Source organism: Schistocerca serialis, chromosome 5 (assembly GCF_023864345.2).
Source record: "Schistocerca serialis cubense isolate TAMUIC-IGC-003099 chromosome 5, iqSchSeri2.2, whole genome shotgun sequence".
NCBI classification, from domain to species: Eukaryota; Metazoa; Arthropoda; class Insecta; order Orthoptera; family Acrididae; genus Schistocerca; species Schistocerca serialis.
Genome location: NC_064642.1, coordinates 36,442,342 through 36,460,844, shown reverse-complemented (window position 1 = coordinate 36,460,844; position 18,503 = coordinate 36,442,342). Strand labels below are relative to the sequence as shown.

General features: G+C 45.9%; 1 protein-coding gene across 1 annotated transcript in view; it reads right to left on the bottom strand.

Moving 5' to 3' along the window:
• LOC126481730 (titin) overlaps positions 1–14,980 on the bottom strand; it is a 534,189-nt gene extending 519,209 nt beyond the window's left edge. Inside the window, exon 1 of the mRNA XM_050105683.1 lies at positions 14,759–14,980. Within this exon, the coding sequence (XP_049961640.1) occupies positions 14,759–14,855 (97 nt within the window). The 5' untranslated portion in view covers positions 14,856–14,980. The remainder of the gene's footprint in view (positions 1–14,758) is intronic.
• Between the last annotated feature and the right edge of the window lie 3,523 nt (positions 14,981–18,503).

Genomic DNA, 18,503 nt, shown 5'->3' with positions numbered 1-18,503 from the left:
ATGTGACTAGGTGCAGGGTGTGGGAGGGGTGGGGGGGTGGGGGGGGGGGGGGGACGACTGTCGAGAAAGGAACAAGCAGTGCCCTCTTCGCTGTGCGAGACCAGCTGTGTCGAGGTCAGGCGACCGAAGCAACACCGAACAGCGTTCCATGTAAATGTTTGCGCCTGCGTGGGAGTGGCGTAACAGCCGGAGCACGCGTTACGTCGTAATGGAGACCGGCTGGACGGTGAGCGGCCAGAGGAGAAGGGGCGCCGACGTCTGCGTTTCGTTTGGAGTGCGACTCAACACTACCGTAGTCTCTTCGCTGAATGATTTTCCAAAGATGGGAAGAGGAAGAGTCGTTTCAATGTGTAAGCTTTTTACAGCGTTTTTCGCACACTGATCTTGTAATTGCAAAATGTGTTGATGCTAAAAGTTATTTTCCGTCGTACGTAATTTGTGTGAAAGGCAAATACTGCAGTCAAGGTAGGTAGCAATTGAAGTATCTAACCGGTAAAGAGTCTGGACACTATTGTGTATTTTAAGTTCGCTGAGACTCCTCTACAAACTTCACTTAAGTTTCACACGCGGACCGTGTAGTTTATGTTCGTTTGTAGTTACCACCAGATATTTCAGTCCGTAAGTATAAGTAAGAATGAATCTTCCACCCTGCAGCGGAGTGTGGCCTGTTTCTTGAGGATTCCTGGCATATTGGAACTACCAAGCCGATTTAGTAGAAGATCTTCCTGGAAGTTTCAGGAAACAACGGGTACTACAGAGTATGGAAACAACCCCTTGACTGCGGCTAAGCCGTTTTTCTCCAGTATTCTTTCTTCCATGTGTGTCAGTCCAAAAAGCCACACAGGAGAATTTCTGTGCACTTTGATAAGTTGGAGAGAAATCCTGGCATAAGGGAAGATGTGAGTAGGGCCTGTTTAGCTCAGTCGGTAAGAGCACTAACAGTTAAAGGCAAGCTTCGAGTCCCAGTCAACACACACTGTTGCTCTGTGAGGAGGGCTCAAGCATTATTTACAATCAAGTGGTGGTAAACCACTAATGGCTCTGAGCACTATGCGACTCAACTGCTGAGGTCATCAGTCGCCTAGAACTTAGAACTAATTAAACCTAACTAACCTAAGGACATCACACACATCCATGCCCGAGGCAGGATTCGAAGCTGCGACCGTAGCGGTCACGCGGTTCCAGACTGAAGCGCCTTTAACCGCACGGCCACACCGGCCGGCTAAACCACTAATGTTTCACCACGACCTGATTAGGTATCAGTACAGTATTTATTAATCAATATTTCATCGTATAGAGGGTGTACCATAACTAACAGCGAAAACTGACATGGGTGAAAGTTGACAATAACAGGAGCAATGAACATTACGCTAAACATGGGCCGACAGGTGAGCCGATTGCGAGATAGCTGCGGATGTGTGGTTACGAGCCGGCACTGACTTCAACGTGAGGTGTTGCCCTAGTTGCTACAAATGTATCTGAAATGTAAATTTTTTGATTACATTTTGATCTAACTACGCTCAAATTTCACTTGTGGGCAATGGCTAGGGAACCTGATATTTTCATGATGGCACACGGGCAATTTTTGTTGCCGATGTAAGCCGACATCTAACGTGCCAATAGTTTCAAGAGGTTAGGTCGGGGATGGCCCGTACCTTGGCGTTCGATATCACCTGATATCTATGCTCTCGATTTTAACACTTTTTTTTATTTCTCTGTCTGTCAGGTATAAATCTTGCAGCTGACTTTAAACTAACTTCCAGATGAGTCTGAATATGGTCGCGGTATTCCTCCTTGACCTAGGAAGTGTTGAGGGGGAAAAAGGTTAAGCTTACCCCAGTAAATATAATTGTTAACTGTATTTTTAATCATGTATTGTTTATGGTTAACCCTGTAAATAGTGGGTTTCATTCAATAACACCTATAATTGGAAATACTGCTCCTATGGACAATATGTAGTGGAAGACTACGTATTGTATACTGGAACTGGATGACAATGCAGTATGAACTCGCTTTCTTGTCGGTCTGTTCGACAGGGTTGTGAGTGAGTGCGAAAAAAGGTTGGTGAAGCCTGAAGTTGCAACTGCCGTGCAGGACCGGCATGTCGTGCTGATAGTACTGGAGTGCATTCCAGGCGGTATGCAAGCAGGTGGGCACAACTGAGCAGACAGGGGCGGCAAGAGGAGGTAGGATGTGTGCAATATATGTGACATGCGTGTAAGCTAGTATAGATACAATTTTTGAAATAAAAAAGATGTCATCAAAAAGTTTAAAATCCATCGAGAAATTTGACGTACACGAAGACTAAAAACCAAAAAAAATTATATAAATAAATACAACTTTTTAATGTAACTCGTTTTTAAATCGGACGAAAAAGTATAAAATAATTCCTCCTAACCCCATAGAGATTACTCAATCCACAAAGATAGTTCTGAAAATTTATGGTTGTGATTTCTCAATGGCTAAGATAATACTTGTAAGATAAACCATGAGGTGCAGGCCAACAGATAATAGTTAGGAGGTGAATAAACATGCATTAATTATGTACAGTATGTTCCCCACGTTTTTCGTTATAAATCTTACAAGTATTGTCACAGCTGTTAAAAAGTGACAAGCATAAGTTTTCAGGAGTATCTATTTGGATTCTAGGCGCTTCAGTCCGGAACCGCGCGACCGCTACGGTCGCAGGTTCGAATCCTGCCTCGGGCATGGATGTGTGTGATGTCCTTAGGTTAGTTAGGTTTAAGTAGTTCTAAGTTCTAGGGGACTGATGACCTCAGATGTTAAGTCCCATCATGCTCAGAGCCATTTGAACCATTTGAATCTATTTGGGGCTAGGATAAATTATTTTACACTTGTCAGCCCGATTTAAAAACGAGCTACATTAAAAATTTATTTTTATTTAAATAATTATTTGTGTGTGGAATCGTCTCAGAGGTTAGGTGTACGATTTTTTCTGTTAACAGTTAAATAATTGGACGAAGATACATAGAAGATGCGGGAATTTATGAAACAATTCGTAAGTGTGCACTACTACATCCAAATACGAGGGTAAATAAAGATGGAACAGCTGCTTCAATAAATCCTGTTGTTGTTGTCCTGGTCTTCAGTCCTGAGACTAGTTTGATGCAGCTCTCCATGCTACTCTATCCTGTGCAAGCTAGTTCATCTCCCAGAACGTACTGCAGCCTACATCCTTCTGAATCTGCTTAGTGTATTCATCTCTTGGTCTCCCTCTACGATTTTTACCCTCCACGCTACCCTCCAATGCTAAATTGGTGATCCCTTGATGCCTCAGAACATGTCCTACCAACCGATCCCTTCTTCTAGTCAAGTTGTGCCACAAACACTTTTTCTCCCCAATTCTATTCAATACCTCCTCATTAGTTATGTGATCTACCCATCTAATCTTCAGCATTCTAGAGTACAGTAAATTGGAGTATGTAACGTGCTGAAACAATACTGTATTTCTTGTTAAGGTAGTCGGTACGTATAGTTTCAGCCCAGTTGCATAGGGACATAATCGAAAATTAAATTTCATACACATTTGCATTAGGCAGAACTTACGTTAATGGAGCTTCGTAAGCACACATTCGCTATTAACTCGATGACTGCTCGTTCGCGGACCATTGTGTAAAGAAACGCTTTTGCTTCCATTATCGTACACTTTCTCCTGTGTCACATTTTGCCATTACTTACGATGCACACAGCAACTGTGGATCGCGAACAGACAGATTAATTCGTTCCGGGACTTCCTCGCAGGCCATCGCGACCGAATCGTTTCAGCCTAGGAAGAGCCGACGTGACAGAGGGCACACTGCCGCCAAGAACGGCGAGCAGCCAGGGCGGGTTGTGCCTCGGCAGCAGAACCGCACAGCGGTGTCGCAAGCAGAGGCCCGGCGCGCCGATTTATATGGCCGGGGTTGCGCGTGGGCCGAGCGCGTGCGTTCCTCGCCGACTGCGGCAGCGGTAAGCCGAGCCGCCGGCTGACGGGGCGCTGCCCGGCTGGGGGCGTCGCAACTCGGCGCAGAGCACGTGTCCAGGCAAATACGGGTGACAGGGGAAGCTGGCGCTTCTGGCGACTTCCGTACCGCCTTTCATTTCGACAGCCCCTTCGTATCCTAAAAGAACATTTTCCTCTCTAGGCCGAAACAAGGCCCCGGGAGTAGACAACACTTCATAAGAACTACTGACGGCCTTGGGAGAGCCGGTCCTGACAAAACTCTACCATCTGGTGAGCAAGATGTATGAGACAGGCGAAATACCCTCAGACTTCAAGAAGAATATGATAATTCCAATCACAAAGAAAGCAGGTGTTGACAGATGTGAAAATTACCGAACTATCAATTTAATAAGTCACGGCTGCAAAATACTAACACGAATTCTTTACACACGAATGGAAAAACTGGTAGAAGCCGACCTCGGGGAAGATCAGTCTGGATTCCGTAGAAATGTTGGAACTTAATCTTAGAAGCAAGATTAAGGAAAGGCAAACCAACGGAAAAATTCGGAGTAGGTATTAAGATCCATGGAGAAGAAATAAAAACTTTGAGGTTCGCCGATGACATTGTAATTCTGTCAGAGACAGCAAAGGACTTGGAAGAGCAGTTGAACGGAATGGACAGTGTCTTGAAAGGAGGATATAAGATGAACATCAACAAAAGCAAAACGAGGATAATGGAATATAATCGAATTAAGTCGGGTGATGCTGAGGGAATTAGATTAGGAAATGAGATACTTAAAGTAGTAAAGGAGTTTTGCTATTTGGGGAGCAAAATAAATGATGATGGTCGAAGTAGAGAGGATATAAAATGTAGACTGGCAATGGCAAGGAAAGCGTTTCTGAAAAAGAAAAATTTTTTAACATCGAGTATAGATTTAAGTGTCAGGAAGTCGTTTCTGAAAGTATTTGTATGGAGTGTAGCCATGTATAGAAGTGAAACATGGACGATAAATAGTTTGGACAAGAAGAGAATAGAAGTTTTCGAAATCTGGTGCTACAGAAGAATGCTGAAGATTAGATGGGTAGATCACATAAATAATAAGGAGGTATTGAATAGAATTGGGAAGAAGAGGAGTTTGCGGCACAACTTGACAAGGAGAAGGGACCAGTTGGTAGGCCGTGTTCTGAGGCATCGTGGGATCACAAATTTGGCATTGGACGGTAGGCAGCGTGGGGGGTAAAAATCGTAGAGGGAGACCAAGAGATGAATACACTAAGCAGATTCAGAGGGATGTAGGTTGAAGTAAGTACTGGGAGACGAAGAAGCTTGCACAGGATAGAGTTGCATGGAGAGCTGCACCAAACCAGTCTCAGGACTGAAGACCACAACAACAACAACAGGCCGTTCTTTCATTTTAGAAGAAACATTCTATTTCATTATTGACCAATTAGCTAATTTCGTCCCCCCCTCCTCTCCCTTAGGTATTATCAACCTACATCACAACAAAAATTGTTTTTCTTACAGCACGTTAATATTCCACCCTTAAGTGTGGTAGGGAAAGCAAAGTGAGATGGCATCCCTCGCACAGCCGGGTACGGGTACAATTATCCTAGATATGGATCCCATATGTGAAATGGGGTCTGGAACCGTGCGACCGCTACGGTCGCAGGTTCGAATCGTCCCTCGGGCATGGATGTGTGTGATGTCCTTTGGTTAGTTAGGTTTAAGTAGTTCTAAGTTCTAGGGGACTGATGACCGACCTCAGATGTTAACTCCCATAGTGCTCAGAGCCATTTGAACCATTTTTTTGTAAAATGGGAAACAGCAATGCCTTATGCATGTTTCGCCACTGTTCCAGCATACAAGCGTACATAACCCATTACAACCCGTCAGCATAGTTGTTGTTCTTGTTGTTGCTGTTGTCGCTACCGTGCTCTTCAGTCCGAAGACTGTTTTGATACAGCTCCCCATGCCACTCTATACTGTGCAGGTCTCTTCAACTCCGAATACTAACTGCAACCTACACCCTTTTAAACATGCTTCATGAATTCACTCTTGATTTCCCTCTGCGATTTTTACCCGCCACCCTTTCCTCCAACACTCAATTGGCGATTCCTTGATGTTTCAGGATGTGTCCTGTTAACCGATCCCGACCTTTGGTCAAGCTGAGCCACAAATTCCGCCGGCCGCTGTGGCTGAGCGGTTCTAGGCGCTTCACTCCGTAACTGCGCGACTGCTACGGTCGCAGGTTCGAATCCTGCCTCGGGCATGGATATGTGTGACGTCCTTAGATTAGTTAGGTTTAACTAGTTCTAAGTTCTAGGGGACTGATGACCTCCGCTGTTAAGTCCCATAGTGCTCAGAGCCATTTGAACGACAAACTTCTTTTCTTCCCAATTCTGTTCACTACCTTCCCCTTGGTTACATGGTCCACCCGTCTAATCTTCAGGATTCTTCCGTAGTACGACATTGCAACAAGCTGCTGTTCTCATCTTATCTGAACGAGTTATCGTCTACGTTTACTTCCAAACAAGGCTACTCCAGACAAAAACCTGCATAAGTAGTGAAGTGAAAACACGCATCGCGTGGCCACCGTCTTCGAATCAAATAGGACCTCTTACTGTCATTGACCAAGTCTGTGTTTCTTTTTGTATGGTTTTTTTTTGGGATCTTTGACAGTACACTTGTGCTCGTAAGTTCTCTGACATCCATCCTACCTGATTGCAAAATGTCTAACACGCCATGTGTGTTACACTTCAACAGTCACACTGGCGTATTTTAGTGTGTTACGTATGCTGGTATGCTGACACAGTGACAAAACGCCCATAAGGGACTGCAATTTTTGCATTTTACTTATCGACTCCATATCTAGGATAGCTGTACCCGTACGTACAGAGGACGTTCCTTTCTCCTCCTACACTGAAGGGTGGAATGTAGCATACTGTAAACAAAAAGAAAAATTATTCTGGTGTGGTGGTGTAGGTTGATAATGTCCAAGGGAGGCGGGGGGTAGGGGGTGGGATGGGGAGGCAAGATTAGGCAATTGCTAAACAATGAAATAAAATATTTATTTCAGAATAAAAGATCAATCTATGCAGGAAAATGACTTCCGTTAAGAACTTTACCGCGCCTGTACGCCTATCCACTAAAAAGACTATACTACCCACGGATACAGTTACTCGCACGTAGACAACGCAGCGGTAGGAGAGGCCAAAAATTATTTGTAAGTGATAGAACAGACGAATATTGGACGGAATTGTCCAAAAACGTAACACAGCAACACGCCTAAGAACTTATTTTCACAAAAACAGTCCAACGACTGCTTCGCAAAATTGTGTCTGCGGCGAAGTGTGAATGTTCGTAACATTGCTGAAGGACGAAAGAAAAATAATATCTCACGAATTGTTGTTTCTGGCATTGTTTACGATAAGAGGTGGAGGATATCAAAGGTGGCTTTTGTTCGGATTGCTGAGTCCTAAAGCAAATAGGAAGGTAGATGTGTAGTCGTTTGGGCGGAAATCTGACTGTATTCTATTAGTGTTTATCACTCTTAGTGGACGATTTATAGCAGTAAGAACTACAGCCACATATTAAGAGCATAAGATATATTCGAATACATCTCATGCCCTTAATATGTGGCTGTGCTCAGAGATGGCACCGTGCTCATGCACACAAGGCGACTTCCAATAAAACTCCAAACAGACCAGAATATAAGTCAAGCTATGTTAATGGCATGAGGTCAGCGAGTATACTAATTAGAAAAGTTCCAAGATGTCTATTTGTCAGCATCTTACTATCTGCTACCTATAAATATAAGATTTTGCTGAAGAAGACGCAGCACGTTTAGTGCCGGGTGTACAATTAATGATTCAACAAAGTTATTTATTCCGTACCTCTAATACAACAAGGCATGCAGAAGAGATTCTTTATAGTTTGAAGAGTTGGAGAGAGGTACTGGCAAAATTGAGCCCTAGGTCGGTTCCTCAAAAGTCTGCTCAGGGAGAAGGTGAGAATTTTCGTTCGACTGTATGTTCAGACATAGCATTAATCTACTGGAAAGTCTTCTGGGCGATTTTTATTCACATGACTTACTGAATCAACTCAGGTAAAGTTCTGGAGCAGAGTGCATCAGTTTTTTGTGCGAAACAGATATTTTCAACATCAATGTGAGTGTTACTTGCGATGTGGTGAACGTATGCAACAAAGTCAGTTTGTTGCCAAACTTCATCCAGTAAATCGCACAAGTTTTGCGGCTACAGCGTTAATCTGGTTTCTCAGAGCAACGCAATCGGGAAGTTAGTGAGCCACAGCTAACAGGTATTTAATGAAAACTGTATGGCAGAGGACAAATAGCAGAACGAGAGATGGCCATAGAATTTGTTTCTGCCAAGCATTTCAGCACTTAGCTCCAGCCGGCACGTACTAAATGTCAAATCATTTTTTGCTCTGAGAGGAGCAACAAAATCAATTTTTCCTTCCGCTCCTCTTTTGTCTCTGCACTTCCTTTGTGGAGATACTTATTTAACAGCAGTTTCCAGAGCTGTAATTTGTTCATCGTTATTAGCAAGAACCATATATTCTGAACGCTTTACTTTGTTCTGTCTCAAATGTAGCAGAACCACGAAATAGAATATTTCGTCCTAGCGCTTCACATCGGAATCCTTCTTTTTCACTCAATATTTTTCAAATTTTCCAAAACATTCAAGCTATTGGCCTTCTGTTAGGCTGCCAATAACACTAAAGTTAAAAATTATGTGCAGAAAGCGATGTAAAATTGTTACAAAACTCCTTTCGAACAAACAGCATTTCTCACAGAATCAGCTACATAGACGCAACTTTCCCCCTTCGTGTAATGGCTGCTAACGTGTTTTCGCCCTTCACTATCCGCCGAGTGATATCAGTCTAAATCGTTTCTGGCAGCTTTTCTGAAATACAATTTTTCGTGTTGTTCTTGCAACATGGCTATTTCCCTTCTGTTCTCGCACTCGTGAAAACTTCACCTTGAAAATTTAACCAATCCGAGTGAGTTTTTGGGCGGCTTTGCGGATCAGAGTTGTGGGGCGTTCCGAGCCATACACAGCCAGGCTGGAAACGCGATGCGGCGCGAGCGCCAGCGGTTTCTAATAATGAAACCCTGGGCGGCGGTACCCCCGCTGTTCGCGGGGTCTAAATTTACCCGCTCCGGATTCGGCTGTCTGCCGCCAGATGGCGCAAGGTGGCCGGCAAAACCGAGGAAGCTTGGCCCACGAGCAACGCCGTTGTGTGCGATGTGACCTCACTCGCCACAGGATTTTTAGTGTAGGTGCGCACCGGTCGCCCCTGCATTACGCAATGGGCCTTTTGTCTCGGGTAGCCTTCAGGGTGAACCCGAACCCCGACAAAATTTCGAAGGTTGTCCAGGAATATTTTCAGAATATTTTGGTGCAATTAATCCGTGGTCTCCGATGGCTCGTTACAAAGTGATAATATAATTCTTATTTATTCGGTTTGTTACTCATGTTATCTTTGTTTCTGTGAAAACACCTCCACTACCACAAACGCACAACACGAAGCACAGAGTAAAGCAACAACCCTAGAATGCGAAAGTACTTTCATGTAGATGCTGCCACTGCAGAAACAGGTCAGCATAGCGTCCCTCTTCCGCTGTATGAAGTGAAACCACACACGAGGTGCACATTAACTTGACACTTCACCAGTAAACTGCTGTGTATCACTGTTAACGTGTCACTAACGCTGCCGGAAAAATAAACCCGAAACAGAACCGAGCAGTACTGAATAAAAGTTCGCAAAGTAAAGTGGGCGTTACTGTCTTGAAAAGCAAATACCGTGGCTGAATGGAACAAGTTTGTTTCCAACGGGGCGACACAGCGCATAACGTGTCGACATTTGCACTGATGCGCAGATATTTTCATTGCGACACAGTTATAAAGATAAATGAGGGTAAGAAATCAAACGAATTGCAATTACTGTCTAACGAGCTACTGGAGACCACAGGCCCTTTACGTCAAAATACTTACAAAATATCCTATAACAAGCTTCAAATTTGGTAGATGGAGTTTGTGAACCCTTTCTATTGACTAACTAACGAAATCAAATTTGTTTACTAGCATCAACAGAAAATAAGCGTCTGTTTGAACACTGGAAGTCCTTTATCGCAGTGCTTGTCTTAGAATATATTTCAGTTTTTTTTTCTTCGTTTCTGCGAGAAAACTGAGTCTGTTGTGCCCTGTTACCACTCATCCCTGCCACACTGGTGCCTCAAAATGCGCGATATGCGCCACGTGAAAATTTTATCAGACGCTACCTAACTCATTATCAGACTTGAGGAAGCTAGATATAGCGCAGGATGAAAAGCTCGGGTTGTCCTAAGTCGTAGACTGGGTACTTGACAGCGAATGTCAGATGGTAAAGGCAACAGGCTGTGCTTTCTGTTGGGAACTAACGAAGTCTGTTTGGAGACATGGTGGCGCTTCAGTCGACTAGTGGTCGCTCTTAATTTTTGGACTGTTACGTGTGTCGAAGGAGGGGGAGGGGGGGGCAAGGTGGGTGGGTGTGGGGGTGGGGTGGGGTGGGGGGGGAGGTGTTGATTCTACTTCTGGAACCTGAGTCACCCGCCCTGCGGATAGAATTTCACTAGTGTGGGCAAGTGGAGTTGCATAACGTGGAATAACCAGAAATTTTAGCATGATTTCTACGAGTTAACTCAAAAAAATTGCGCGCTAAATATGTGACGGAAAAGCTGAGTCGAGCAGATAATTTTTGAGCGCGTATATAACATTTCTAGGATGAACAGTACGGCGGACATCGATGTTTGACACGTAGCATCCAGGAAGGAAGTTTTGCTAGATACATGAAAAGTCAACCCATGGCAGAGAAGTTTACTGTTATAGTTACGAGAACGCATGTCCAAAAACGTTCAAGCACCATACACACCACTTTTCCCCACAAACATCAACGTAATTCGACCTCAAAAGGAGACAGCGACAGGCTAGTTCGCGAATCGAAAAAGAAAACGTGGAGATTACGGTGCGTTCCCTACCCACACACATGCGGGTGTAAGTGTATATACATACATAGATGTCTGCGGCTTTTAACACTTGATGGGGCTGTACGGTACAACGTCCATGTTATCAGGGTACGGAACGGTCCTAAATGACGGCATTTATTTAGTTCAGTAGTGTAGAACAGCACTTATGAACATAGAGACATATTGCCCTACTATATACGGTTACTCTCTGGTAAGTATAGGACAGTCTACAAACACACCACTGTTGAAGTGTTACACTGAAAGACGAAACAATGAACAGAAGTGAGAGTGAGGAAGTCGTGGGGTGAAAAAGAAGAGAATGGAGAGTTAAAGGAAGATGAAACCAAATGAAGAGAGATTATATCACCCTAATCGTTGTCACTTTCTGAGCGTCAGGTTACCGCTACAGTTGAAGAATAAATCTCCTTTGGATGTACTCTATCGTACAGAAGTAGTGACGGGTAAATTAAAAGCGATTTAGGTTCGAAGATGGGTCCAAGAAAGTGATCATGAGAAACGTTTACAGCGACGTCCCGTAGATTTTTAGCATGTGTACCTAGTTTAGTTTAGGTCGACAATTGAAATTTGCTCGATATGGTCGTATTCGGTCAAAAAATATTTTTCTTTGTTAGTGGGTCAAATTTATTGAAATTAAAGTGCTGTAAGTGGTAAAACGACAAATCGAGCACTGGCTACGTGGTTAAAGGTGTCGCGTGTGACAGATAAGTGGTGATGCAGGCATTGTGAACATACTATTAGCAGAACTTTCTGAAAATAGTGTTTCAGGCATTAGGTGAGCAATAATATATAAGCAAAGGATATTTTTCATTGCTATCCTGACCTTGCGGACAATGAATTTCTGCGAATAACATGGAATTATAAAATTTTTGTGGATGTTCGTCTTTGACATGAATGAGAACTTCAAGTCGAAGTATACAGACCGATAGTATTTTAAATGTGAACTGACCTATACAACTACGATTTCTAAAAGTCTACAGTGTTAACAATCGTCAACAAGGAGTAGCATTTCAAGCACGCGCCCGATGTCTTCGCTCTGTCTGTCCTATATATACTAACAAAAAGGGAGTATGGAGCTACAAGCCCCTAACATGCATGAAAGAAGGCGCTTTTCATGTCGTCATGTATTAAGGTTTCTTTCCGCCCCTCAAGGAGGTAGCGTGAGAAGATTGGGTGTTTCTACACCTCAATAAGAGCTGTTAGTAATTTTATCTTCTCTACGCGAATGATGTGCAGCGAACTGCAGAACCAACTCAGCCATAGGAACTGCACCTCGGTGTTTGGGCACGGTTTTCGCGAGATATCAGTCGTCTTCCTGTCACACTTTCGTTCGAGGCCTAGGTGCCTGCGGCCAACTCCGCCGCCCCGCTTTGTCCACGCATGGCGGTGCGGCATCGTCGGGACAAGTGAGCACGAATTACAGCGACATTTACGACGGAAACAGAGCCAGGGAAATGCCAGTGGGCGTGTTGTCGCGGGCACGCCTCGTATCCGCAGTTAACCTCAATTCAGCCAAAGGCGGGCGTCGCGGTCCGTTTTTTGGTACGCCGCGCTCCCCGACAGCGCGTTATGATATCCGAGAGCGCGCCGACCGGTTGTCGGCGAGACGCCGAGCTGGCCTGTAGGCCGGTACGGCTCGCTCTTTGGCGGACACGCCTCGTACGCACACACGCACACACACACACACACCTGGCGCTCTTACCGTCGCCGCCCGACGCATTCCACACCCCGTGCTCTAGCTGTCAGCGCACCTGGACTTCGTTCGAACACCGGGATTTATTTGCGCTACCAGAAAACTTTGCATTTTACACGAAGATACCTTGCTTTTCTGCACCGTGACCTTCTTCCTAGTGCATTACTTCCTACATCGCACTATTATATGTTATTCGCGAATAAAAATTTACCAACGGTCTGTACCTCCGTTTTTATCAACCTGTGTGTATATCAGGGCGAAAGCTACAATTTCAGCATTTCGGTCGAGACTTTTCACCAAGGTCTGCTTAAGCAGTTGTGTGATAAAATGCCTACATTATCTCTGAAACACGAAAAACTAAATGAAAACGCAAAATGCGAACAGTTTGCAAACTTTCATTCGTGCATTTTCCGTCACCGCGCCGTGCAAAGTGAAACCATTATGAGTCCGTGAAATAGTTCCTCATTTGTTTCCTAATTCCGCTCCCCCTTATCCGAGTTGGACACCAGGATAGCTGCGTTACAAAAGCCAGTCACATCCCACACTTGTTTTTATGCGGCTCTATAACTCAAAATTCATTTTATGCGAATGGTTAGAAGACGTTCACAATCTTTATTTCTGCTCAGGTGCCTGGATTCCCTCAGCCCAGTTTCCAGACATGGACGACTTACCTCACAGAAAGCACTTACTATGTTGCATATTGTTGGTTTCGCATGCTCTTTCCCTTTGGTTACCCCACTCGTTTTGTATTCCATAACACTTCCAACATTCTGTGTGTTTGGCGTTCTCAGCTATCCAAATTAATCGGAAAACTAAAGCCGAAGGTTGCTCTGGACACCACACTACTTTGCGTTTTGGAGGGGGTAAATCCTGCCGTTCCTCCGACCTTTGAACTGACTTCCCCGAACCACGGTGCAGCTCGGCATTTTTTACATTAACTAAATTCCAAAGAGTGTCCGAGGATGGAACCCCAGACCTCGATCCGCTGGCAGATACTTAATTACTGAGCCCCTACATCACTGAACCACAACATACTTAAGAAACGTAACCAACTACCGCGACAGAAATCGCCGCCTTTGACAGACAAGTCTCATCCAATACTGTCATTTGGTAACTGTGTCCGAGGAAGTCGTTTTCACGTTGTCACACGCGCTGTTAGCCCGACTGCTGTCGTGCGTATCAGCGTCCAGCGCATTCCGTAAGTGTCAGAATTTTTGCTCGAGTTTCTGATCTCGAATGGGTAATACATATATTATTGAACTGTTTCTTACAAATTTGTTAACCCCGCGCGGGATCAGCCGAGCGGTCTCAGGCGCTGCAGTCATGGACTGTGCGGCTGGTCCCGGCGGAGGTTCGAATCCTCCCTCGGGCAAAGGGTGTGTGTGTTTATCCTTGGGATAATTTAGGTTAAGTAGTGTGTAAGCTTAGGGACTGATGACCTTAACAGTTAAGTCCCGTAAGATTTCACACACATTTGAACATTTTGAAATTTGTTAACGTGCTATCACGATGAGCGTGAAGTATCGACAGACGTCAACGAATATTCGGATGTACACATTTACACGAAATGGTTTGCTGATTCCTCTTCCCAGTAGGACGATGATGACCAGAAAACAACTTGAGTATCCTAACTTTCTGTCTACGATTCCTGTCAATCGAAGGGGAAACGTTACTGTCAACACTGAGCTTTGACCATACACAGGAGATTAACTACAACGCGTTAACGGCTTCTCGAAGGATAGGTGGTAGCTAGCGGTGGGACGAAGCCCCGGTCGAAGAGACTGGGAGTTGTTAGCGACACTGAGGTAGTTATACAACGATTTGTTAATTTTTAAGATTTAGCCTTTTTTGCAGCGAAAGATGCTTTGCTACGGCTGGAGTCTGTCGTTACTGAGTGGGCAGCTGGCGGGAGGCACAACCTTAGAGCACTGTCAGTACACTGGGTTACGGAAAGCACACAGCACTGAGACGGCGGTCGCTTAGTGTGTCAGAGAAGCTGCCCTCCGCGCTGCTAGAGAAGTCGGCTCCGGCAGAGGCACGCGGGTAGCTGCTCAGCGGCTGGCGGCTTAGACCGACCTTGCTGCGTGCTGGTGACCTGCCGGCTGAAGCGCTGCTCCGTGCGGGACGAGATCTGTTGCTGCTGCTGCAGCTGCTGCTGCTGTCGCTGCTCCATGGTCGCGTGGGGCAGCGTCGGGAGTCGAACACTCGGAAACGAGCAAAGTCAAATGTGAAATCAGGAGGCGAAGGCAGCGGGCATCCCCGAGCCAAGAGGAACATGCAAGACGTCGGTCGTGTGCGAAGCGCGAGCGCTGAGTGAGAGCAGGGCCGGCGCCGGCCGGGAGGCGGCCGCCGCGCGAGGGGGCGGGGGCGGGGCAGAGGGGTGGGGGTGGCGGCCGTGGAGGGGCGGGCCGCGTGGAGGGGGCAGCGGCCGGGGGCGGCGGCGCAGCGCCAGCGCCGCGAATGGGCCGGCGCGCCGCCCGGGACGCGACCGCGGCGGACCGCTCCGCGCCGGCCGTTCACCACTGCCGGAAGCCGCGCCGGCGACGGCCGACCACAGCGGGAAATAAACAAACGCCGCCAAGGCCGGCAGGTATCGGCACTCGTCTCCCAGCTGGCGACCCGGAGGCACCCCTCCGACACCGTCACTCTCCCTTACTTACTATACCTACGTATTGCCCCAACTCTGCATTTCCCCCTTGGGCTGCTTGGGAGGGGAAGGGGTGTGTGCGTGTATTACACTTCTGACGGCTTTGATGCGACCCGCCACGAATTCCTCTCCTATGCTAATTTCTTCATCTCACAGTAGCACCTACACTCTAAGTCCTTAATTTATTATTAGATACACAGGGGAACATTAATACAACTTACTAACTACAGGGACGGATCCTGACTGGAAATGGAGGAGAAAAGGTCCTACGGACATGTAGCCGGAAATGCCTCGTTGCCACGGTATATGGCGCTGACGAATAACAGTTCTTCTTAGCACGTGGCGTGTGTTCCTTGCGTGTTGGAGGCTGCGTGATTGGCGCATCGTACTCTAAGCACCAGAACGGTCCAGTATTCATGTCGGGGACAAAAATGGTTCAAATGGCTCTGAGCACTATGGGACTTAACATCTGAGGTCACCAGTCCCCTGGAACTTAGAACTACTTAAACATAATTAACCTAAGGACTGTTTTTTCATTTAACCTACAGAGAAACCCACCGTCTAGTAGCTAACCTTCCTCTGTTTTATTATGCTTATATATATATATATATATATATATATATATATATATATATATATATATATAATTTAAGAAATATATAAAATCAAGAATAAAATTTATATAAGATAATTTGTAAACTTAAGATCTACTTCCTTAGCAGATGGACAAAACAAGAATGACTAAAAACTGGAAGCTCTGATTCCACGGTGAGCCACACCCACATGAGGCCTCGGCAAATCCTCGAGCCTGTCATAGTGGACGTGGCTTTTGTACATTTGAACCTCTATATATGGTCGTTACTCTATTGCAAACAAGAAGGTTCAAAAATGGTTCAAATGGCTCTGAGTACTATGGGACTTAACATCTGAGGTCATCAGTCCCCTAGAACTTAGAACTACTTAAACCTAACTAACCCAAGGACATCACACACATCCATGCCCGAGGCAGGATTCGAACCTGCGACCGTAGCGGCCGCGCGGTTCCAGACTGTAGCGCCTTTAACCGCTTGGCCACCGCGGCCGGCTGCACACAAGAAGCATGAAGCATTAGTAATCATACAAGAAAACAAGAATAAATAACCGAAGGACATCACACACATCCATGCCCGCGCCTAGAACCGCTCGGTCACCCCGGCCGGCTGTCGGGGACAAGCCGAGATAGTGTCTGTGAACGGCCAAGCAGATGGAGACGGTCGAGAGGCAGCACGGTTATACCCTCACAGACCTCAACCATATGACACAAAATTTCAAGCCCTGTTTGAGCGTTTGTGTGATTATGTGCCCTTTCACAGGAACCTGCAGGTAGACGGCGGACAGTGATAACAGATATGCAGGACGGGCTTCTGTCTGCTGCTTACAGTACGCTGCGTCAATCACGCAGCTTGCAACACACAAGGAACACACGCCACATGGTAAGAGGAACTGTTATTCCTCAGCGTCATATACCGTGGCAACGTGGCATTTCCGGCTATATGTCCATACGACCTTTTTTCCTCCATTTATACTCAGGAATCCGTCCCTGCAGTTTGTCAGTTTTATTAAGTTCACCCCGTATATTCTAAAATGACGTATATTCTAAAATGACGTATATTCTAAAATGACGTACCACCAAGAAATTATCCGCATGGGACGGAAATATGGAGATGAGACGTGCGTGTACCAAGAAACAAAACTGGTTCAAATGGCTCTAAGCACTTTGGGACTTAACATCTGAGGTCATCAGTCCCCTAGACTTAGAACTACCTAAACCTAACTAACCTAATAATATCACACAGATCCATGCCCGAGGCAAGACTCAAAAATGGTTCAAATGGCTCTGTGAACTATGGGACTTAACATTTGAGGTCATCAGTCCCCTAAACTTAGAACTACTTAAACCTGACTAACCTAAGGACATCACACACATCCATGCCCGAGCTAGGATTCTAACCCGCGACTGTAGCAGGAGCGCGGTTCCGGACTAAAAAGCCTAGAACCGCTCGGCCACAACGGCCGGCGACAAATAAATAACTACAATTTCAGAAAAAAACAGATGGTTTATTCGGGAGAAATACCTTCACAAACTGAGTAAGTCAATAACGCGTTGGTCCAACTCTGTCCCTTATACAAGCAGTTATTCGACTTGGCATTGATCGACAGAGTTGTTGGAGGTCCTCCTGAGGGGTCTCGTGCCAAATTCTGTCCAAATGGCGCGTTGGATCGTCAAATTCCATATCTGGTCGGAGGGTTCTGCTCACAATGCTCCAAACGTTCTCAATTGGGGAGACCAAGGTGGGGTTTGGCAAGCGGGAAGACAAGCAGTGCAAACTCTCGCCATGTGTGGGAGGGCATTATCTTGCTGAAATGTAACTTCAGAATGGCTTGCCACGAAGGGCAACAAACGTACAATATCGTCGACGTATCGACATACCGCTGTGCTGTCGCGGTGCCGCAGATAACAACCAAAGGGGTCTTGCTATGAAAAGAAATGGCATCCCAGATCACCTCTCCTGGTGGTCGGACCGTATGGCAGGCGACATTCAGGTTGGTACCGCAACGCCGTCGGCGGTGCCCCCTGGCAAGTCTTTGCTCGTCACCGGGTCTCAGCTCGGTGAAGATTATCTACTCCAGTCAATGAGATTCCAGGCCCAGGCTCGCTCACCTACAGTTCCGTGCTCCAAACGTACATTCTCAGAAATGTACTCCTCAAGTTAAGGCCAAAGTCAGATACTAGTACAATTTTTGTGACCTGGAATGCCCTCTCTGACTTTTTGTAGTCTGCTTGTGTCCACCTTGCTCCCTCCTCGTGGACGAACTGGGACTTAAATCTCCATCCTCCTGAATACGAGTCCAACGTCTTACCACAACCTTTCTGCAACTTCCTGGCAGATTAAAACTGTGTGCCGGACCTTCGCTTTTTCGCGGGCAAGTGCTCTACCATCTGAGCTACCCAAGCACTACTCACGCCCCGTCCAGGAGTGCTAGTTCTGCAAGGTTCGCAGGATAGCTTCTGTGAAGTTTGGAAAGTAGGAGACGAGGTACTGGCGGAAGTAAAGCTGTGAGGACGGGGCGTGAGTCGTGCTTGGGTAGCTCAGGTGGTAGAGCACTTTCCCGCGAAAGGCAAAGGTCCCGAGT